The sequence below is a fragment of the Balaenoptera physalus genome (assembly GCF_965194825.1).
Source record: "Balaenoptera physalus genome assembly, chromosome: 6".
NCBI lineage: Eukaryota > Metazoa > Chordata > Mammalia > Artiodactyla > Balaenopteridae > Balaenoptera > Balaenoptera physalus.
Window position 1 is genome coordinate 122,239,620 of NC_138885.1, and position 23,491 is coordinate 122,263,110.

Here is a 23,491-nt window from a genome sequence, read left to right on the forward strand (position 1 = left end):
TATTTGAAACTCTATCTTTTTGGCAATTCTTTTGAAAGCTATGATAGAGGTTTAAAGAAAGAGCATAATTTATGAGAAGGGATTTTAAGCTTGGGAATTGCCAACCAAAGAATTAATTTTTTTTAAATTTGGGGGTATCAGCCAGAAACTAAACTGTATGTGCCAGAGTTTAAACTCCTATAGGCATTATAAGACTGAGGCTGAGAACAACCGAGATGTGAAATTTTAAAATGTTATTAAGGCCAACAGATGTCTCCAACTGGGTCTGTGCTTGAGAATCCAAGATGACTTTTGTAGTCATAAAGAATAACAAAGAATGTATTACGAAAGTTATAACTGTTTTAGGACCTGATTATTTTTAAAACTAGGAGGTTCACAGCATCTCACTGGGGCCTTTCTAACACAACTTGCTGAAGTGTAAAATTCAGTATTACTAGCTCCAACAGGAATCAATCTGTAAATATCGGAAGGACCTCATTAGAACAACATTTCACCCAGAAATAGTCCCACAGCGTGGTCTCTAAGAAAGATGTTGGAGCAGGGCTCCATTACACTATGAGCAGTTTTATGAATGTTATTTCGTGTGTGTTCTAAAATAGGAAGGAAGGAAGAAAAGAGAAAGAGTGAAAGCCATCATCCAAAGAACTCATACAGTTCAGGTTATACCCTTGAAGAGTTAACAGTGAGATGCTTCCCATCTATCAATCTCCCCAAACAATACACTTTTACATTATATCAAGATTTCTTAAATATATTACCAGCCTCTTAGAGCCACACCTTAATGAGTTGACTAATCAGCATTGATGTATACAAGGAGGGCTGTGAACATAACTTATGCTTTTTAAAATGTATGACCACTCTTCTGGTTATAGACACTCAATGTTCGTATGGCAAGATTCTGCTGTATTTGTACTTCTTGCTTCCAATAGAAAACAAAGCAAGAAGGGTCCTGATTACATACTGTAATGGCAATCCTACCCCTATTTTAAATGGGGAAAATGAGATGATGTTAGCCAGGGGGTTCCCAACCCCAGGGTCTGGTCCCCGCTACAGGTCCGCGGCCTGTTAGGAACCGGGCCACACAGCAGGAGGTGGGCGGCGGGCTAGCAAGCGAAGCTTCATCTGCTGCTTCCCATCGCTCGCATTACCTCCTGAACCATCCCCCCCAATCCCCCGTGGAAAAATTGTCTTCCACGAAACCGGTCCCTGGTGCCAAAAATGGTTGGGGACTGCTGATGTGAGCAACAAGAACTCCCAAGCCTCCAAAAGCATCCTTCTAGAAAGTTTCCTAAAACCTTGCTCTCCTGAAGCCCTGTAGAATCGGTATCGAATTCAGTGGGTTTCAACGCCAAGTAAGGGCTCCGCCAGCAACGCTTAGGATAACCTGCAACTTTCATATATAAAAAAAAAAAGTCCTTGATTATCTTGGAGAGTGGAAGGAACATGTGATTAAGCTTTCAGCTAGTTGCATATTCAAAATCCCTGGCCCGTTTATACGTTTGCCCTGGCTTTGACAAAGGGACATGGAAGAAGCTGTGCTCTCATCCACCTTCACGCTACTATGCTCAAAATACACACTTATTATGTTTAAAAAAAGGGGGGGGGATTCAGGAGGCAGACTTATAGCTTGCAGTACCGTACCTAGACAACACCAACTCTCCAGGGAGCCATTGTGAGCTTGCCCCTTTCAGTGCTTGTTCCAATGGATGGATCTTATCCAAGCCTGTTACATACAGCAAACCTGCTGGAGGCAGGTCCCTATTTAGCACCCGCTGTGAAGCTGAAGCTACACATTGACGTTGTGTTTGTATGAACACACCACCAACAAAAGGTTCCTAGATAAGAAACTTTTAAAATCAGCTACCCCCCAGCCTTCATCAAAGAGGCGTTTTTGACCAAACTGCCTGAGAAATTCATGTACATAGATTATCATTTAGAAGATGCCAGGCAAAAAGGAGTAGCCCACCCTTCCTCTTGTTCTTCCTCTCCCCTTCCCTTCCAAGAAGGGTGGCAAATCCCTACCATTTTCCCCATAAGATATTTTAGATAGATTATGTTTTAGAGAGTAGCTCTTGTGCTTTGTCATAAAGCATATAAAGCACAGGAGCGCCACAGAAGAGCTCCTCGAGGGTGGGCTGACCAATCTATCAGAATAGGGAAAGAAGGAATTTAATGTCAGAGCTGTTTCTTCAGCTATGGGTCTATATTGGCAGCCATTCGACTGACTGTTCAGCTAGATTCCAGCACTCTGGGGTACCAACCTTCACATGTGCGACCAAAATCATTAGTGACCTTTCCCAATGAAAGCCACGGTGTTCACGAGGCAAGTGACGTGTGGCACCATCTCTCTGTTTCTGTTACTGCAGTTTTGGGGCAACCAATGGAAACTTACCCATTCTTCTGGCACAAGCTAAGGAGGAAAACATTTGTGTGTGTGCGCGTGCGTGTGTGTGTGCCCGCCTGTGTGTGTGTTGGGGGTGAAAGGTAGACAGAGGGGGACGATCCACTAAAAAAAGATTTTTATTACTCACAGAAATAGCTACGTAAGGTATGCCTATCTTGACAGATTTAAAGTGTAAAACCTAAAAGAAATCCTCATGAGTCTTTACCTGAAGGCAACACAGAAAATGCTCTCTTCTTGTATACCTGCATGAAGACAGCACACGGACCCTGAGTTTCAGAGAAGGCTCTGTACAGCAGGGTGACAGGGACAGGTGTTTTAATTAGTCTCTGCAGATTTAAGATCTCTCAACGCAGGATTAGTCCTGCAGCACGGCTCTTGGTTTTCCCCGTGTTTAAAGAAAAAAACTCTTTAACGACATCAGTATGGGGTTAGTGAAGCTTTGATAGAAGTTTCTCTGGATCTTTTTGTTGATGTTTAGTTGCAAACTGGACCCTAGAGAGTCTCTTCTGGCTCCTCTGAGGAGACAGTCATTCATTCAGCCAGTTGGAGTGACAACTAGACAATTTAGAAGCTCATCCAGAACCTTTGCTAGCCCTGCGCTATTCATTTCTCATCTCAGTAGAGTACTTATTTTTCAGATCTCTCGATGGCTTCTCCGTAGGGTGTAAAAGTTGGCCGTCGTGTCCGAAGGAACAAGCCTAACACTCAGGAATGAAAAGCAAATCAGCATTAAGACTGTCAAGCGTTTAGGGTGAATGCTGGTGAACTGATTTCCCTTCTCGCAAATGAACATGTGTGTATACTTATGTAGGAGAGAAGGGAAAAGAATTAGGAAGAAGAGTGCTCTCAGTTCTGGGCGTATAAATAAAACTTTCATTTTCTTAGAGTGAAATATTCACCTCTTTAAAAATGCAACCCAGTTTTTACTTATATGCAATAATTACCACTAGGCTCTACAGATATACAATTTGTCTGTGCTGTTCAGTCAACCTTGAAGCTGGATAATTTAGTAGGTTCTTTTGGAAGGCTTTTTATTTCTTCTCCCCACCAGGACTTGTGGCACCCACCATGAATACAAATTCCTGGACCCTGGTGCCACGCACAAGAAGCTGTACCATTGTCTATCTACCGGTTTATTTTATTCTTCATCATGATCATAATTAGTGAGCATGCGTAATAATTATCGGGGTGGCAACAATATTCCATAGGCATGAAATTATTTTATGTATAAAGTTAGAATCAAGAGACTGTTCTCTTTTTTAAAAAAAAAATTGTACTGCATATTTTTAAAATGTATATTTCCTAGGCATTACGAAATTAAACCAGGAGCCCATGGCTGGATCAGAGCTGTTAATGAGAAAACCACAGCCTGCCTTCTCTGAAGCCCACTGTGTGCTTGTTTAGGCCTATAATGACCCCGACACAGAAAGGACTCTCCAACCAGCTTCCACCTTAGAGGTCCTAACGATTGCATATCAACCGTTGAGGATGTACAAACAACTTTTCAGCAAAATTTCTCAATGGAATTGTTTACAATTTGTTTGAAGAATTTTAAAATGTGTCTTTAGAAAGATTTCTGACTTAAAGATTTCACTAGTTCCATCATGTGTTTTTCCTTTACATTTCTTAGGAGTAAGAAAAAAAAAGCATCACTTATTTGAGATCAAAGGCAAACGAGACATCATCTCAGTGAGGGAGCAACCTTAAAAAGCAGCACAGATGATTATTTAAAAAATGCTGCCAGCATCTAGGAACCATACAGCAGTGCTAAGAATGCATGTTTTCAAGAGGACCGGAACACTGCCCCCTCAGAACAGTCCCTCGAGCATGTGCCACATTCTATATTTAAACCTGAGTGTTATAAAGCAGAAACTAACACACCATTGTAAAGCAATTATACTCCAATACAGATGTTTAAAAAAAAACAAAAATTTGAGTGTCATTGGGAAAAGATTTGTGGTACAAGAAAGTAAAGGCGTGTTTGAAATCCTAATTATTTTTGTGAAATCTTGTTCATAGAGTCAAAACCTCTAGAAAGAAGCTGTCTTGCTAAATATCAAAATTGTTTCCAATGTGAGATGAACCTAAATGTCAATTCATCCCATCCTTTGCCGGAGTAGTTTCTGACAAATGACACCAGCATTTCAACCTCTTCTCGTTGGTCCTTTCCAACTAGAGGGGAAACAATTTGAAGTAAGATTTCCAAATAATGAGTTTAAACTTCTTTTAAGGCAATGTTAATTGGATACCTGCTAGAAGCTGGGCATGTGATTTCACATTTGATCTTCACTATAAACTTGTGAGGATTAAATAGGCTGATGTGATGTGGGTAATGGTTAAGAACATGGACCCTAAAGCCAGTTACCCCCCAGCTCAAGGACTGGCTCTGGCCCGGTGCCTGATTTTGTAAATAACGTTTTATTGGGACACAGCCACGCCCATTTACATATTGTCTATGGCTGCTTTTGCTTTACAAATGCAGAGTTGCATGCTGCAATGTCGTCCTCTTTTGATGTAGTACTCCAGAGCAGGGAATGGCATACTTTTTCTGGAGAGATCTAGATGGTGAATATGTTTGCTGTGCAGGCAACTCTGCCAAAGGAACTCCACTCTGCTGTGGTTCTGGGAAAGCAGTCTTAGGCAACACACACACACAGATGAGTGGGCCTTTGTTCCAATAAAACTTCCTTACAGACACTGACATTTGAATTTTATATAATTTCCAAATCTCACAAAATATTATTTTTGGATGATTTTCAGCCCTTTAGAAATAGAAAAAAAACATTCTTAGGGGGTTTCAAAGCGGGGGATCAGGATTTGGGCTCTGGTTTGCCAACCCCTGCTCTAAAGCACTAACAGAAGCCAGATATTTGTCCCTCAAAAATATCAACAGATATTTCCCCGATCTGCTCCTTCCTGTTTAAGCTTATAGGAAGTGCCGATCCTTCACATCTCATTTGGGTTTAGCAACCTGTTACCATCCCCACAATCGCCAGGACTGTGCTTTCTGCTTGCTAATTTGATCTCGAACCACACTTGAGGCCCATCCCACGCTGTCCCTCCCCACCAGCTATAGGCCAGAACCGCTCCAGTATGACCCTTGCACTACATCACCTTTCCTATTAAGCCAAACTGGACTTCTTGCAATCTCTACTTCCTTCTTGTTTCTTTGAACTTTTAGGCATAATTACACAATAGTCCCACGCAACTAAGAGGCAGGATTTTATATATTGAAGCTAAGGAAGCTTGCATGGGCCCTTTCCAAAGCTTGATTCTTCATTTGATATGCGTAGATTTGTAGGTTTTTTTCCTGAAATCACACAAAAATTGTCTAAGCTTCAGACTGCACCAAACCTGCCCCACTCCACCATGCCTGGAGCACACCGCTTAACACAATTGCTCTAAGATGTTTCCCTTTCTTCCAACATCTCCTTGAAGCTGTCCTCTTACCATCTAGAAGACAGGTAGCAATTATACCCAGTGGGGATGAGAATTCCCACCGTTCCCCATTATCCCACTCAAATAACATAATATGTCTAATTAAAAGACAGCCAGGGAAGAGAGAATGGGAACTTACCAGTTGAGTAATAAAAGACAGAATGCCTCTTGTACTTAGTTATTTTCTTTTCTCTTCTCATTATTTTGGTTTTATTAACTTTATCACTACTTGACAAAGAACATTCACTGATTGTTTTTACTGTAAATAAATGTGTTCATCAACAGACGGGGTATTGAATATCTGTGCTGTGCAGTGGCATTACAATGAGGTTCCTGCCACTTTATCGTCAATGTGGTATTTTCTTGCCGTTTTCTTAATGGTCCATCCTAGGGAACAAGGCCAGTCTGACAAGCAGCACCAATTCATCTGATGACAAAGCCACTAGGATTCTTCACAAGAGGCCCCAGAGGGCCTTTTATAACTGTCTATCCTCTGAGAATAGTGCTGAGACCCCTGTGTTCCCAGCATGGAGCGATGGAACCAAACAAAGACAGGTCGGGGATGGAACTCTGAGAAGGTGGGCATTGCTATGAAGTCATAAAATCTGGTTTTCAAGCATGGCACTAGAGCAGAGCTTCTCAATCTTGGCACTATGGACTTTTCAGACCAGAAACTTCTTTGTCGTGGGGCAGTCCTGTGCCTTCTAGGACGTTTAGCAGCTTCCCTGGACTTCACCCAGTAGATGCAATAGCACTGCCCCCTCCTCCTAGCTTTGACAACCAAAAACGTCTCCCAACGTTGCCAAATGTCTGGGGAGGGGTGTGGAACACCTATCCTAGAAGTACAGCTTGGAGGGATGGAGGAGAGGCAGGATTCAGATGCGTTCTGATAATTCTGCTGAAGCATTTTTGGAAGGTTTTCCCACTCTTGGAATTGCCTTAAGAGCCAGTTTCTGAACAACATATGGAAATGAAGCCCTACTTCAAGCCCATGCTTCATTGCTCATGGCTATATTCCTGGAATCACAGAATTTTAAAATTAGAAAAGATCTTAGAGGTTAGCTAGGTTCAAATAATTATGTAACCCACTGAATATCTGAACTTGTCCAAACTCAGCGTGTTAAAGATGTTTTGTCACTAGGACATGACAGCCGTGCTAAAGAGAGATTATCAGACGTATTTCATTGTAAAGTATCTAGAACAGCATCATATGCAAAGTAAAAGTCAAAATGTTATAGTTGTCCTGGGCGCAACTTGGGGTAAGTAGAGAATATCAGCCATAGGGGTTCATCACGATTTAAAACAAACAAAAGAACCTAGAGTATGGTCCAGCCCCAGAGCTGGGAGACAGGTGTGGGGGGAGGTTTAGGGGCTGCAGAATGAAAACTGGTTCGGTGATATTAAGGTCTACTGCCGGCTGCCATCACAGCATTTTTAGCAAAAACAGTCACAGTTTTGTTGCTTGGTCAGGAAAACCTTGTTTCATTTATACAGCATTTCTCTCTCCTAGAGACACATCCTGCATTCATTTCCCTGAGATGGTCCACTTAAGTAAAAGTAAACTGAAGGAAAGTCATCTAGAAAACAAATCACCCAGCGGTCTGCTTATTCATTTTTCATAAGCATCAAAACCATCTCTTCCTAAACAAAAGACGGAACAAAAACCATCTCTTCCTAAACAAAAGATGGAAGATGGAGGAAGGAAAAAGAGTTTTCAAGGGATTCTCATTTTGTTCCGTTTGGACTGCAATGGAGGAAAGTAAGTGTAGGGAGAACATCCATTTTCCTTGTCTGATGTTTTCCTCTGGGACTACTTCCGCTGAAGCCTCCCCATCCTCGCCTTCTCCTCACCTCTCCTTCATGCTCTTGGCCTGGGGGGTGGGCGGGGGCTTAGGAAGAGGATCTGGGAGAAGTCCTACGTCCTCAGCTCAACCCTCGCTGCTCCCTCGGACCTGCCTCCTTGCACAAAGCATCTGACATTAGGGTGACCTGAGCAGAGCAGGCTCTGTCCTGGCGAGGAGCCTGCAGTCGGCCAGCTGGGTTACACTGTCCCTGGGTGACACTGGGGCTGTGTCACCGGAGCCAGCCCTTTTGGCTATAGATACAAAGCTCACATCCTTTCATCAAATGTTCGGCAATAAAGCTGGCACTCTGAGTTCCCTTTGTCTTGTCTTCTGTGTCAGTTGGGTTTGAACTCAGGAGGGGAGGAAAAGGGTGTTATTAGCCCCTTAAGACACCAACTGTAAGATTGGGGTTAGAATGGTTTAAATAACCACGTGAGAACACTGGCCCATTCACACCACATCCCACAACTACATGATCAAAGCCCAGTTAGACCCCCATCTCCAGGCTCAGATACTCAGAGTCTGGTCTCACAAATGGGGAGATGCCAAGCTGACTACAGGAATGCTATTAAGAACCTAATTATTTTAAAAGAAAGCAACTTTCTCCTTTTGGGAGCAGGATTCTCCCCAAGTTCAAGTGCTGGCTCTGATATGAGCTTAGGTGAGTTTCACCTTCACGGTGCTGTTCATCTGTGACAGTCTCAGAGGTGGTGATGATAAAACCAGGAATTCTAGGTTTTGTGTTTGTTTTTAAATATGTTACCACCGGTGAGAGAAAGAGCCCTGTGAAAACAGAGCAAAAATGCAGAGCCATGAAACTCGGTGGCCTCTAGGTGGTTAAAGCTAACATTCATTTATTCTATGTATTCCTTATAGAGTGAGACATCATTGCCTATAGAGGTCCCTAAGGGATTTAATTTAATGAAATGATCAGAACAACAGCAATTAGAATATAATTGTGTGTACGTAAATATGCATAGGGGAGCTTTGATAGAGTTTATGGTTGCTACATTCATCCAGAATTTTGGCCTACATTATTAATCTGCACTACTATGAAGAAAAGGTTTGTTAGTCAAAGATAAACCGTCCCGATGATTTTGAATTAGTGAACTCCAAATCGCTGTGGGATAATGAGGTGGCACCGTGCACACATACAACTCTCTGCTAAGCAGGAGCCTTCTGGCCGGTCACATAGGAGGTCTCCTTATTGAAAGATTTATTTTTAATTTTGAACAGCTTCCCAGCATTACCCTTTACGAAAATTAAAATAAGGAGCTGGAATTTTGTCCTATTCAGCAAACCTCCTGGCAGGACTGCTCGCCGTGTCAGAGAAAGCCTAATTGTGTCAGAGGAATTCCCTGTCCACCATTTCCCTAGATTTAGAAGAATTACACCTACTTTTTAAATAAAACTTTGACTTTGTTTCCTTCCCAGGCGTAATGTTTTTGCACATTTTCTTCTTCTGGAGGATTTTTGGCCTGTCTTCCTTGTGTTCTTTGTGCCTTCTGGCTTGGTAGGGGTTGACATAATCCCTTGGCTTGAATCTTTAAATATACAGAGTCAGAGAAGTCTCCCCACAAAATCTGTGGGAGCCAAGCCTGTCCTCAGCACATCTCCCAGAGGCTACCCTCCACCAAAGAGAATGACTTCACCTTGTACAGCTGAGGCTTCAAAGGTCCATTCTTAGTTTTAATTCCATTAAGAACACAAAGTAGTGATGTACTGGAGGACAGCCGGAAGAATACAGGGGGGCTGAACATAAGAATATTGATTGAATCATCAACCAGATTCTCTAGGGGTGCAAAGACCACTCTGCACCTTCTTGGCTCCCTGTAACTCAGAGACACTCAACATCCTAGGTTTCCCAGGATCTATGTGCAATATTTCCATTGCCTTCTTCCAAAAGACAACTAATAAAAAGCTGGCATTCACAGAGTCCTTGTGATGCTATCAAAACCTCCTAAATTGGGCTTCCCTGGTGGCACAGTAGTTAAGAATCCGCCTGCCAATACAGGCGACACAGGTTCGAGCCTTGGTCCGGGAAGATCCCACGTGCCGCGGAGCAACTAAGCCCGTGCGCCACAACTACTGAGCCTGTGCTCTACAGCCATGAGCCACAACTGCTGAGCCCACGTGCCACAACTACTGAAGCCCGTGCGCCTAGAGCCCGTGCTCCACAACAAGGGAAGCAACCGCAATGAGAAGCCCACGCGCAGCAACGAAGACCCAAAGCAGCCAAAAATAAATAAATAAATTAATTAATTAAATTGATAAAAAAATAATTAAAAAAAAACCCAAAAACCTCCTAAATCATACCAGCCTTTGTAGAGAAATAAAAGTGACGACCACAACAGTGTTCACATCCTAGACGTGCAGAAATAAAAGGCAAAAACATAACCGGAGGATCTGTTCACACCACATATTTTTAAAGACTGGTCACATCTCTGTAACTGAAACTACCTTCTGGGAAGATCTGTCAGTCTAGCACCAATTCAAAATCTTCCCTCAGTCTTAACTTTTTATTTATTCTAGAGAGTTCAGGGAAAAGTGGAAAAAGAATGACTTTGGATTGGGATACTGGAATACTTCTCACTATGGAGTCAATTAGTACAGTAAGTGCACTTACTGAAACATTCATCTAAGGGAGAAGTGCAGTAAGAGGCGATAGGATTGTTGGCAATTTATGATCCTTTTCTGATGAAGTGGGTTGTTCTTAATTAAGAGCTTCACAAAAGGATATAGCACAGTCCTTTTTTCCGCCTCCCCTTTAAATCCCCAGAAATAAATAACATGGAGGTGGCAATGTGAAACATGTGGTAGAAATCCAGAATGGAAAATTATCATGAGAAAGTGTGGAAACTTCTTTGGGGGAAGAATGGGAGTAAGTGGGTCAGGAGCAGAGCCTAGAAATCTAGATTCTAATTCACACTTTGGAATATCTGATATTCAAGATTGGATAACAGTTCTGCAATTAGCTCAGCAGAAACTCTCCATGAACAGAAAATGCTTTCCTGTCATCTGAATTAGAAGAGGAAAGTGATGCAGGAAACAAGGTAAATTAACTCTCCTCCTCCACCTGTCAAGTGTGAATTTAACTATGAAAGTGGCTACAAAAGTAGGATGTGTTTGAAGGAACATTTTGTCAACCACACAGAGCAAGCTACCCATTAAACCATTCATTGTTCACAGGCTTACCACCTGGTGATTCCAATAAAGACCCGTGTCAATTATTTTTTAATTTTTAAAATAAAAAAACAAGATCAAAACTACATCCACTAATGCTGTTGTTGGAAAATATAGCAAATGCCCATATAGCACTCTGTGTTGGTAAAAATCAATTTTATATTCCTAAATAATATGTAAATGAGCTGATATCTGACCATGACCTTGTGATTAAAATGGCCAAGACGCATCCCTTACAAGAGAAGTCTAGCATGGAGTGACCCAACTCATGTCATCTGTTTTCAACCAGACACTGTCTTAGCCTTCATTTAATCTCCACCACCTAGTACAATGCATGTTACGCAGTTGGTATCCAAAAAAATATCTGCTGAATGAATAAACAGCCTTCTAAGTATCTTTTGTATTATAATGCAGCTCACAGGTTTATGATTAGATCCCTGTAGTTCTTCTTCAACTGGAGAACTTTAGCATCCTTCATGGATATCAACACAAGCTCTTTCTCCATAAATGTTTAGATAAACGATAAAGTGGATCCAATCCCTACCTGCTTGGTTGGTGGTCACAGTGACGGACACAGACTGGTCTGGGCTAGGGTTATACTTGGACACGCCATTCACTGCCCAGATTTCAAACGTGTAGTTGGTATGAGCCAGGAGGTCAACGATGGAGACCTTGGTGGACTTCAGTCCGTTCTGCTGCGGGGTGTAGTGGACCCCACTTCCGCAGGGTCGGCACTTGCTGGAGTCACCCGTTCCACATTTCTTGCACACGACATTGTAGGAAATATCCTGGCGGCCACCCGTGTTCTGAGGACTGCTCCATTCCAAGTTCACTGAAGTCTCGTTGACATTTGAAATCAAGTTTAGAGGAGCAGATGGTGGACCTGGAGAAAGAAAAAGAAAAAAACAACAAAACATACTATCACACCAAGAATTGAAACTAGCCTCTGGAACCTCATGGAGCTTATATTCTTCTCTGCAGCTACAAGAAGCAAGATGGGTCTGTTTGGCAAAGAAAGCCAAAAGCAAATCAAGCCAGCAAAAATTTTTTAAAAGAGCAATATGATAGGGAATTCCCTGGCGGTCCAGTGTTTAGGAGTCCATGCTTCCTCTGCAGGGGGCACATGTTTGATCCCTGGTTGGGGAATTAAGATCCCACAAGCCGTGCAGCCAAAAAAATTTAAAAAAAAAAAAGAGCAATATGATTGAAGGCTGTATGTGTGAGTGTCATTCTCCTTCCTGAACAAACAAATGTAACATTGACTGCCACTCTGAGACTTGAAACAATTCTACATCAAATGGGCTCTAAGCCTGACTTTCCCTCTGAAGTGGCCAGGCTTTTTTTCTCATAACTTATCTAGTCTTAATCTAATCATCTGAAAGATGGGTATACGAATATGTTTCTAATTCCCAGGGCTGTTGTGGGACTCTGGTAAATTAATGGTTATATACCGCTTCTGAAGATAAATGATGATTCCTAAGTACAGTGCGTCATCAATATGGAATAAAATTAACTACACTGTATAGATACGCCTCTTCAGTCTGACATGGCAGTTGAGAGTTAAGCTGTTTATGGGTAATTAAGTAGGAACTGGTTTAATGTGGTTGCAGGGATGTCGAAGGTACAGTTGTTGAGAAATCTCAACTCCAGGGCAGGGATTGTGCAAAGACTCCCAAGACCCCATGTCCTGTCCTTCAGCTGACCAGGGCTGCACCAGGCTCTTCTTATGATACACATTTCCACTGACGTCAAAGGTTTCCAAAATATGTCTGGTGGCAGTGGCTGTTTTGAAACAGAACAACTGATTGCAAACAACATAAATGGCTGGTTTAAAAATAGTAACAATAAATAAGGCCACAGACTCATGATGAACCATCTCGATTCTTGCTGTAGATTAGTCTCTATGCCAAGATGTTGTGACACAAACTGTCTTCAGGGAGAAGAATCAGGGTGAAACAGAAACGGGGGAATTTTTCTAGTCTGAGCTGATTCCAAAGGTCTAAAAGATACCTGCTGCACTGTAAGAAAAAATATTGACTCACTGCAACAATTGGAAGATTCTCTCTTTTCTTTCCTCTTTCCCATTTTGGTGTTCCAAGAAAAGAGCCAAAGCAAGTTTCAATGACAATCTGAGGCTTCTTGCTTATTGTTTCTATTCTACTTCTAATATATTTGTAATGACTGCTTTCAGGGAAATGTGTCCATGTTCCCCAGAAAAAGGAGGTTAACCGGAAACCTGCATGAGGTCAGGAGACGCTTTACCTAGTCAACCATAATGGAATATACTGTTCCAGACTAGCCATTGCCAGAGAATTGGAAGAGGTAACTTTTACGAATAAGGAGTCATATTCAGTATTTACTACTTAGTTCACAGTGATGAATGGCTAAAGGATTTTGGTAATAGTATTGAATAAGGGTAATTCACTCTCCTTTTCGCTTTATACAACTTAATTGAAGACTTTATTTTAACAAGGTAAGCAGGACCTCCCCATCTCCCTGGGAGACTAATTACCGACAACCTCTCTCTCTTAGTGTTAAGACCTGGTCCCCATCCTGAGAACTTAAAGGAAAGACAGTGCTGTAAAATTTGTGTTAAAGGTAAGATTGCCCCCACAGAAGTCCTCAGAAAGAAAGCACAAATTTCCTTCTTGTTTAGACTCCAAATTTATATCTTATGGTCCTTAGCAGAGTGATGGAAAACAATAGGATTAAGTAAATTTTTTTTGAATAAATGATTAGAGCTATTTGAAATCACAGACTCCTAGAGCCAGATAAGATGTTAAAGATCATTTGGCTAAATAGTCTTATTTTATAGATGAGGAAATTGAGAGTCAGAAAGCAGAGCTGATAATACTGAAAGTTCATGCAACCTAATTAGTGACAGAGTCCAACTAAAATCCCAAAGTACTAACTCCCACACTCTGGGGCTATTTCCACATTAAAGGTAAAATAACAACAAAATCAGTAGCTTCTCAGCTGCATCACACGGGGAGATCAGCTTGGTGCTCTGTGACCACCTAGAGGGGTGGGATAGGGAGGGTGGGAGGGAGACGCAAGAGGGATCGGGTATGGGGATATATGTATACATATAGCGGATTCACTTTGTTATACAGCAGAAACTAACACAACATTGTAGAGCAATTATACTCCAATAAAGATGTTAAAAAAAAAAAAAATCAGTAGCTTCAGCCGAAGTTTGAGAGGTAAAGATAGGAAAAGGGAAGGTGTATCTTCAATCCTGTTCAAATTCTGTAGATGTTTCTTTCCATCATAGTGAAATTGATTGCTAGTCTGCCGCTGAAGTTGACCACAGCTTGGTTCATAAAATGGGTCAAGCCACTGGTTCTTATTTTGCTGTGACTTTCAGGGTTAAATACGAGTGACTCTTAAATCCATTAACCTCCTTGCCAAGGTTCCTAGTCCACTTTCACATGGGAAAATGTGACACAATGAATCAAGCACAGAAGCAAAAAGTCAGTAATTAGTATGTAGGACGGGGCATGGCAGTGTCTAAACAGAGAAGAAATGGAGCAGAAAACTAAGTGGTCACAGGACTCAGAGATATAACGCTGCCACGTGAAAAAAAATACAAAGATGCTGCAGGGTTTCAAAATGGAGGGCTGGCATGAAAACAAGATGCAGTGCGGAAGAGCCTTCTTCCTTTGGTCAGTGATTCTTAAAGAATCTACCCTGGGGCAAATGCTCAACAGAAGACAGAGAACTAAGCACGTTCAAGTTCAATGCTGCCTCCATGAATGGTTTGGTGAGTCGTACTGCATATGTTTTATGTTTTGTTGCCATAAGGAGTGATAGTTACACGGGGGCATAAACCTGGGAAAGCACACTTGCTTTTTAAATTAAAATCACAATGCTGGTTGTATTGTATTTGAGTTTTTTCTTTTTAAAAAATTTTTGCCAATTAAAAGATGGTAAACACATCACGTGTGTTTCCATGTATAGGGAAGGGCCATTTCTTCCTCAGAAAAGAAAGTATCCTCTTCTCAAGAAAATGAAAAAAAAGCATGGCCTTTAATACAGCCAAGTCAATCTGGGCCCAATGGTCATACTTAACAGCAGCATCTTAAAATAATTACCTGTAGAGAGGACTAAAGAGAATAAAACAGGCAACATGAGTAACACTGAGTTTTCTCTATAAACACAAGGCATCCAGAAGGAAAAAAACTTAACTCTTAGATTATCTTGTCTTCTTTTTTTTAAGTATTAAAACCCAGCAGGACCCTGTAGGGCCTTCCTGGGGACAGATCCCCATGGCCCCTCTCTCTTGTTTGTAGAAAAGCTTTAGCCTCCTAGGCCTTCCCCAAGTTCCAAAGAGCAAATTTAATCAGAGAAGTGAGAATATGCAGAAACAAAGGAAAACAGTCAAGCAAGACAAAATAATAATAGTTTAGCCATAAAACAAAGTCAAGGACCTTTAATTCCTCCTCAGGGGCTACAGATAATATCCTGAACCATAACCTTGACTTGTTCTGCAGATACTAAAACCCCCATCAGGTACAAGAAGTTAACTGCATGCTGACACAAGCACTAGACCCCAGGCCAGTTGGAAACAGAAGGTCGATGACTGAGATTCCCAAAACATCACCCTGTTACCTCACCGTCAACCAATCAGAGAATTGAGCATGAGCTGATCACATACCCCGAGACTCTCTCCCTCACATTGTCTTTAGAAACTCTTCCCTGAAAGTCATCAGAGAGTTCCAGTCTTTTGAGTATTAGCTGTCCATTCTCCTCACTTGGGGCCTGGCAATAAATGCTGTACTTTCCTTCACCACAACCTTGTGTCAGTAGATTGGTTTTGCCACAGGTCAGGTGAGCAGGCCCAAGCTTGGTTCGGTAATAGCATCATATCTAGATACTTAGGAACAATTAAATTTCTGACAAATGCTTGCCTCTCTCATCAGAAGTATGCCCACCTCTAAATGTCTCCAATTTCAAATATGAGATTTATAACTAATAGGGATAATCGTACCATTTAATTTTCTAGTCTCCATATTGACATCGTATGTACCAAGCATACACCAACATCAGGTAGCTGCAGGTCATTGTGAATTATAGGGTTTTATGTCTTCCCAAACTGCCCACTACTAGCCTCAATGTAGGACTGGCAGTAATCCTGCTTATGAGATTATTCCATATTCAGGGCATTATCTCTATTTCCTATTCTGTTTGGAACATGTAAAGGGGTCTTGCTAATCGGACACCCAGTGCATATCTGTTTCATCACAGTCTGTGTGCTCCTCAAGAGAAGAATTGATGTCTTCCTCATTTCCCAGTATCTCCCATGATTCTTAGTTCAGAGCAAGCTCAATATACTTTTGAGGAGTCATGAATGACCGGATGGAAAGCTAACAAGGTCCTCTAATGCATCTTCTGCCCATCTACCTACAATGTTATTTTAAGCCTGTGAATTAATACAAGCTTCTCTGAGATAAGGCTGTACTAGCCAGCTTTTCACATACTGATTCATTACCATTAAGCCCTGTAAAGGACTATCTCAGTGTAGCTAGTTTAATTCAAGTTCCTCTTTTCTACATTTTAAAAGTACTTTGAAACAAGTAGGGACGGCTATGTATCATATAGAGGTGGTTTCTTCTGTTAGGAGGGACTGTGGAGTCATTCAATTACTCAACAAATATTTATTGTGTCCAGTATTTGTCACCTGCTCTAGAGGAGGGAGGAAAAAGAAATATTCTGATTCATTTTGATACTTTCCTGGATAGTTGAAGGAAGGGGCAGGAAATCAAAGGGGGAAGGAAGAGACTAAAGGAAGTTAAATATGGACTATGTGAGCACCAGGAAGACGGAAGGGCAAGTACTCTCTCCTCTCTTGTTTTTATAGCTCCACAACCAGCCAGTATGGCTGGAAATTTAAAATGTGGGCTCTGTCAATTGAAGTTTTGTTAATTTGGGATTGGTTATTATGACTTTTCTTCCTCCATCTTGACTTCAGATAATGATTTCTTCAGGCATGAAGCTATGGAAAACTTTATCTCTGAAAACAGTTAATTTTAACGGTTTCATGGGCCTTTTCCTTATTAGCCTTTATAGAAGTATGGTTTTTCTTTTTTTTTTAATTAATTAATTTATTTATTTTAGGCTGTGTTGGGTCCTCGTCTCTGTGCGAGGGCTTTCTCTAGTTGCGGCGAGCGGGGGCCACTCCTCATCGCGGTGCGCGGGCCTCTCACTGTCGCAGCCTCTCTCGTTGCGGAGCACAGGCTCCAGATGCGCAGGCTCAGTAGTTGTGGCTCACGGGCCCAGTCGCTCCGCGGCACGTGGGATCCTCCCAGACCAGGGATCGAACCCGTGTCCCTCGCATCGGCAGGCAGACTCTCAACCAATGCGCCACCAGGGAAGCCCTGGTTCTTCTTTTAATTTTACTTTTATGAGCAAAATTAAGACATTTTAAAATACAAATCAATCAAATACTGAAGTATATTTAAGGGGATAATAAATATCCTTCCTTTACATTTTTGGTTTTATTTGCAAAACCTGCTTGATATTCACATATAAGCCTAAGGTTCTCTCCTCCTGCATCAAAGAATGGGGCTAGTGTGCTAAACTATTTTAAAGTTCTCATGTTTAGAATGCCTTTCACATTTTTAACATAATTTAGTGGCATGGGTAATAGCTTAACTACTAGAACAAGAAGTCAAAGGCAATAACCCTTAACTTACTAACCCTTTAGAACAACATTCAACAAACCTCTGTAAAGGGTCAGATAGTCAATATTTTAGCCTTTATGGGCTATATGGTCTCTCTAGAAACTGTTCAACTCTGCATGGTACCTTGAAAGCAATCATAGACAATACCTAAACAAATGCATATGACTGTGTCCCAAGAAAATTTTATTTGCAAAAACAAGGGCAACTGAATTTGACCCTCAGGCCCTAGTTTACCAAGCTCTGCTACAGGGACTTTGATAGAGCAAAGCACTCTCTTCCCAGAAAGATGATCACTCATAATTTTGCACATAATTCTAGGGACTTCAAGCATTGGGATCACACCCCTGATTTACACACTTATACAGGTCAGGTAACAACTCTGGTTTCTGAAGTCCAAGTTACACCTACTTTCTTTGATTAAGGAAGGAATAAAATACAGAAACTATTATGGCCTATTTTTTGGGTTTCTCATTGCTCTGACAGAAATGGCCTCTGTATTTCTTGCCACTGTGGATAAATTTAATGAACATCCATTTGCTTCACTGGTGTGAAAGACTTTCTGTATTGCACAGCAGGTACTGGTGGAAGGTGCTACAATGGGTAATTATTATTTTCTAGTGGGATGTCAACTTGCATTCAGTTGACAGGAGTTTGACAGTATGAAGTCCACAAGAAACTGTAGCCAAATTACAGCAGAAGCAAAGGACTATCGCATCATATCATGTTACATCATAAAAGAAATCTTGATCTTCCTTAACCTATCATGTGCTTTCCTCTGGGAAAAGACAAGCTTTCAGAAATGAACCACACACTATCTAGAGAAATTAAATGAATGTGACATTTAAGAAGGGCAATATTCCAAGCATCAAAGAAAATTCCAGTAATTCCACAAATCATAATTCTTCCCTCCCATGTATTAGAGTAAAGTGTAATTCCTGAGTAATTTAGAAAACATACTTGATGGCTTATGCCAGGATTGAAAGTAGCCCACTTAGGACAACCTGATGTTTTACACATACACATGAAATCTGTAGGAGCCTTAATAAAATGGTTCAAAAAGGATCCGCCAACAGTAAATCCAAAGTCAAAAATACCTCCATTGTGAACTTGGAGTTCGTTATAAACCACCGCATGGAAAGTCTAGGTCAGGATAATTGCACCTTATGTACCCCATTCCAAAGTCACAAGTCAGGTAAAATTCACTTCTTTATTCTTAGAGCAAGTAACTGAAATTTCAGCAAAAGATGGAAACCCACCTTGAGAAATGCATCTAAAAGTAGGTTCTGCCAAAGGATTTAAATCTATATGGACACAAGGTGAAGTGTGCCACATAAACCTGAAATTTCTGTTACTTACAACAACTGGAATTAAAGTGCCAGCAGACTCCAGGACCAAAGGGTAAAAATAAGTCAAGTTTAAAACTCACATTGTTAGTAAAACTTTAAACATGCAACTCAAATTCTTTAGACTTGGTAGTTGTGCCTGGAATTCTGTCCCCTGGCTTCTTCACTAGCAGCCTCCTCCCCGCCTCCCCCGCCCCCTGGGGGGGTGTCTCAGCTCAAATCTCACCTGACCACTCTCCGCAAAGTGAAATTCTTCCCTTTCCTCTATTTTAACCCTGTCTCATGATCTTTTTTTTTCTTTCTTGTGACAATTTTACATTATCTTGTTTATTATTCCCATTAAAACAGAAGCTCTATGAAAACAGGAATCTTTTCTCTTTTCTGGTTGATGAGCATCTTCCAGCCCTTAGAAAAATGCCAAAGGTGTAGTAGATGCTTACTAAATATCTGCTGAACAAGTGAATGAAAGATGATTCTTTAAGTCCAGTCCAGCTCACGCCTCAGAAGCGCCACAGCACTTGGGTATATCACATCGCAAAAGGCAAAGGTGATGGGGGAGGAAAAAAAGGCAATTACATGCTAAAAGCTTTCAAAAAAAGTCTGCAACCAGGGCTAGGAGATAGCTGCTAGGAAACCAAAGTAGCCAGGCTCAAGTATAAAGCAGCTTCCAAAGCTATCACACACTTTTAATACTTAGCTGATTTTTAATCACCATTTTAAAATTCAATGTCTGTGCCATGAAATTAATTCTGGATATGGAAAGAAGCATTCCCCCAGAGCATGGGCAGAAACATAATTCTTAAATGATCAATTTCTTGACGCGCTACTGTCATGCTACTAAAATGCCGAGGCAACCAGGACAAGACAGAGCTTCCGAGGAAGAGGCACCTCGGGTCTTGAGTTCCATTTTGTAAGGCTTCATTAATCACGTACAACTTTTGGACTGTCAATAGTACTTCAGTGCCTTAGCTGTAAAACCCTGTAACCCTTCAGATAAGCCTTTGTTAATCTCTCTCCAGCTGAAAGACAGGTTATAAGGCAGAATAAACAGCTGGGGTGTGTAAGTTTTGACTCTGAAACAAAGTCCATGCACCCCCCACCCCTGACAGTTATATATGTGTCACTACTAATTGCCTTCTCTCAGCCTTTGCTGCCGTGGGTGAGTTTACATGAAGACTGCTGCTGGGACACCTCTTCCAAGATGTCTGCACAGTGCATAACCTTTTATAGCGGCAGTTAGTGTGTTTAACAATGAATAGAGTCAAAGCAGAACTGCCCATTATTAAAAAACAGAACCATTCCAACACATCAATCACTTATTACTGTCACGAAAAATTCTTGGTTTCCTGTAGAGGTAACTCCTTGCTGAAATTTTGCTACCACCTATTTTTTCGGTATATCTATTTTTCCTATTCTACACCCAGGAACCATCTGTCTTTTCTTTACTAGGTTAAATGCAGTTGGAGTTTCTTTATTTTAAGATGACTAGTTTATGGCTGAAGTGCTTTATACAGTTAACCCTCAGTTATCCATGAAGAAGTTACAATATGAAAGACCACGAAAGTAATTTTTTGAAGAAATTTTTAAGTATTTTGTTTTCGAATTAGCTAGCCTGTGAATTCATCTCTTGCAAAGTCCTTTTTCATCCTTTATCTCATTTAATCCCCATAATAAAATCTGGCAGAGAAGTATTTGTTACCCCAAGCAATCTGATGACCAAAAACTAAGATATGGAAAGTGAAGCAACTCACCCAAATTCACACAGCCGATAATGTGCGAAGATAGGATCAGAAAGCCTGATTCAAAGGCTAAAACAACCCCCTTCCCAGAGATACGGACAATTCAAAGGAAAAATGAAGCATATCTACGAATTCTTTGTGAACCCAGCTGTGGACCCAGTGTTCTCACATTTCTCCTGGCTGCCCTGCCCTTCAGGCTGAAGTTTGCTGGCATTACCTCCTGGACGGTGCTCTTGTCTTAGCTGAGATATCCTCTCTGCCTGGTTCCTACATTCCACTCAAGAGTAGGAGCTTTTGTTAAAGATGCTTTCCTGGGTGGAAGGTCACGGGAGGGTGGGGGGCAATTCTATCTATGCAACAGGCCTCTCCCCTCAGTCCATCTTCTGCCGAGCTGTAGATGGCATGTAGAGCAAGAGTCAGCTATGACAGGAAAATCAAAATGCTGATAGCAGAGAAGCCATCCACTTCTCACCCCAGGGGATCTCAGGAAAGTGTCTAATTGACCTTGTTTCGCAGAAGCATGCTGGGCACAGCCGCTGTAGGACTTCCATGAGCAGTGTCAAAAGTGCTATCCAGAAAATGACGACGGGGCTCGGGTGATAACAAGCCCTTCTTAATTATTCATGGTGGTGGAAAAATTGTAATAACCTGGCTAAATGACGCTGGCAGAAGGGTCAAGTCTTTCACTTGGGCACACATTTGTGTTCCTTCAAACATATGCATTTTCCGGCTGAATCCACATTGTATTATTAATCCCGATAAACTGTCCACATTGGACTGTTTATCTATATAAAGCTAGAAGTAGGTTGGAGGATAATGCGGAGGCTAAAATAGCATTTTTGAAAAATAACTCAATGAGCTGATATCTGATCTTTATTGAATACCTTAGAACTTTTAAAATTTTACCAAACGGCAAGTGATCAGCCTGGGGTCTGTCTGGTGCTTTCCATTAAGCACACTTGATGCTTTTTTTCCCCTTATATCCTTAATTGTCTTTAGACAAGAATCATGCACTTGGGTTCTTTAGAGGTAATTGTTTCTATTCACAGTCAAAATGCTGAAAGGTAACTTAAAAGGAAGAAACAAGGATGTGGTTTACTCTCACTAACTGATGTCAGACCTTGAGCTAGAGATCTAACTAAAGATGCAGCCTAAAAATGGAATGGGTAGAAGGCCGCATCTGAATCATGAAAATGTCATTGGTTGTTTTGATCAGTTTTTATGGTCCAGAGGACAGGCACATTTGGTAGCCTATCAACTGGCTTAACAGGCAGTGGGGACCATATGTTCTGCCTTAAAAACTACGTCACATGATCTGGAAAAGGGGGAGTTGGTGTCTTAATTGAGTTTTTGTCCTATGGAATGCAGCATGAATCTACACTCTAATATTGCAAATTTTATAAGTCACATGAAATAACCAAACCTTAGATTCAAGAATTTTCGTAAAAATATGTTCTCAAAAAAGGATTGATAACATAGACAATAAAATGTGAAGTGGTTAGGGATCAACCAATGGATCTTCTGAAACACTTTCATGAACAAAACTTTAGGAATCTTTGGTCTTTATTCTCACTTTTCCACTAACTAGTCTGTCACCAGTCTGTCACCAACTGCACTCTCATTGATCAATTTCACATAATGTCCTTCCTTCCATCATTACATTATTAGTTACTTGCAGTTCCAAAGCAAAAAGAAATATGCTTTTGGGTGGGGAAGAAATGTAGTTTACTTGAAACCGAAGGCTACCTTTTAACCTACGGTTTGTAACATCAAAGCCTCCTGTTAGACATCCCTTCCAAAATCCCTTAGCTGGACTGTTAAGCATGTAAATCTTTGGGGTAGAGATGAACATCAGTGGAACCTTCAAGGGCTTGTTGGAAAATGGATATGAGATTTCCAAAATTAAAGCACTTAAAAAAAAAAAAAAAAGTCTCTCTCTTCTCCTGACCTTGGAAACAAGTAAGGACAATGTTATTTTAATTTGCATTCAAATGTTAACAACGCAGTCACACAGCACCACTGGGATCCATATTGGGTTTCCACTGAAGATTGCTCATCATTTCATTATGGTTCATTATGTTGATAACTGTCAGAAAGCATTAGAAATGAGGGCTTTGAGTAATAGAACTGAAATGGTAATTTTAAAACAATACACTTTCTAGAGGAAATACAGTGGTGCGATAAATTCAATTAGAAAAGGCAAATGTAAAGACAAAGTAAGTGATGCTTTCCTGTTTGGAGCTAGGCTGTTTCAATTTCTTGATAACCTAAACCTGCAGAAAGCTTTCTCAAATCAGGACCTTTCGTCATAGATCTTGGTAAATTTGCCCTCATTAGCACTGAGCTCCTCCAGTACAAATTATCTTAAAAGCTGCAATTTTGGAATATTTTAGGCCACATCTAAGTATCAATCAATCACTCTTTGTTTGTTTGGCATAGCTGACTGAATTATTCAAGGCCGTTTACTTACAGACAGATTCGTGAAGGCCCTTCAAGTTGGCAATCTAAAATAATAATCTCTTATTTACAGAGTGCCCCCAATCATGAGGCTCTAATAAGTTTCATCAAACAAGTTAAACAAAGAGGACCCAACAGCACAAGGACAGATTTCCAATTGAAATGTACGGAAAACTACTCCCATAATGGGGCTCAGAAGTAAAAGAGGCAAAATAACAAATCAGTTATTTCTTTCCAGATACACAAAGCCAATTTGCCTTTTCACAAGGCATTTTTTTCCAGTACATTTTGAAACACAATGAAGGATTGGAAAGTTACCTTAAATATAATACTGGTTCGGTCCTCCAAAGGGGTAAAAGAACACCCACTAGAATCACTGAACGAGCAACTGAATGACTAA

General features: G+C 41.0%; 1 protein-coding gene across 2 annotated transcripts in view; it reads right to left on the bottom strand.

The window, feature by feature from the left end:
• EPHA4 (EPH receptor A4) overlaps nucleotides 1–23,491 on the bottom strand; it is a 217,227-nt gene that overhangs the window by 124,972 nt on the left and 68,764 nt on the right. For both annotated transcript variants that reach the window (XM_082466376.1, XM_082466377.1), the window contains exon 5: nucleotides 11,414–11,752. In XM_082466376.1, coding sequence (XP_082322502.1) covers nucleotides 11,414–11,752 — 339 coding nt within the window. The remainder of the gene's footprint in view (nucleotides 1–11,413; nucleotides 11,753–23,491) is intronic.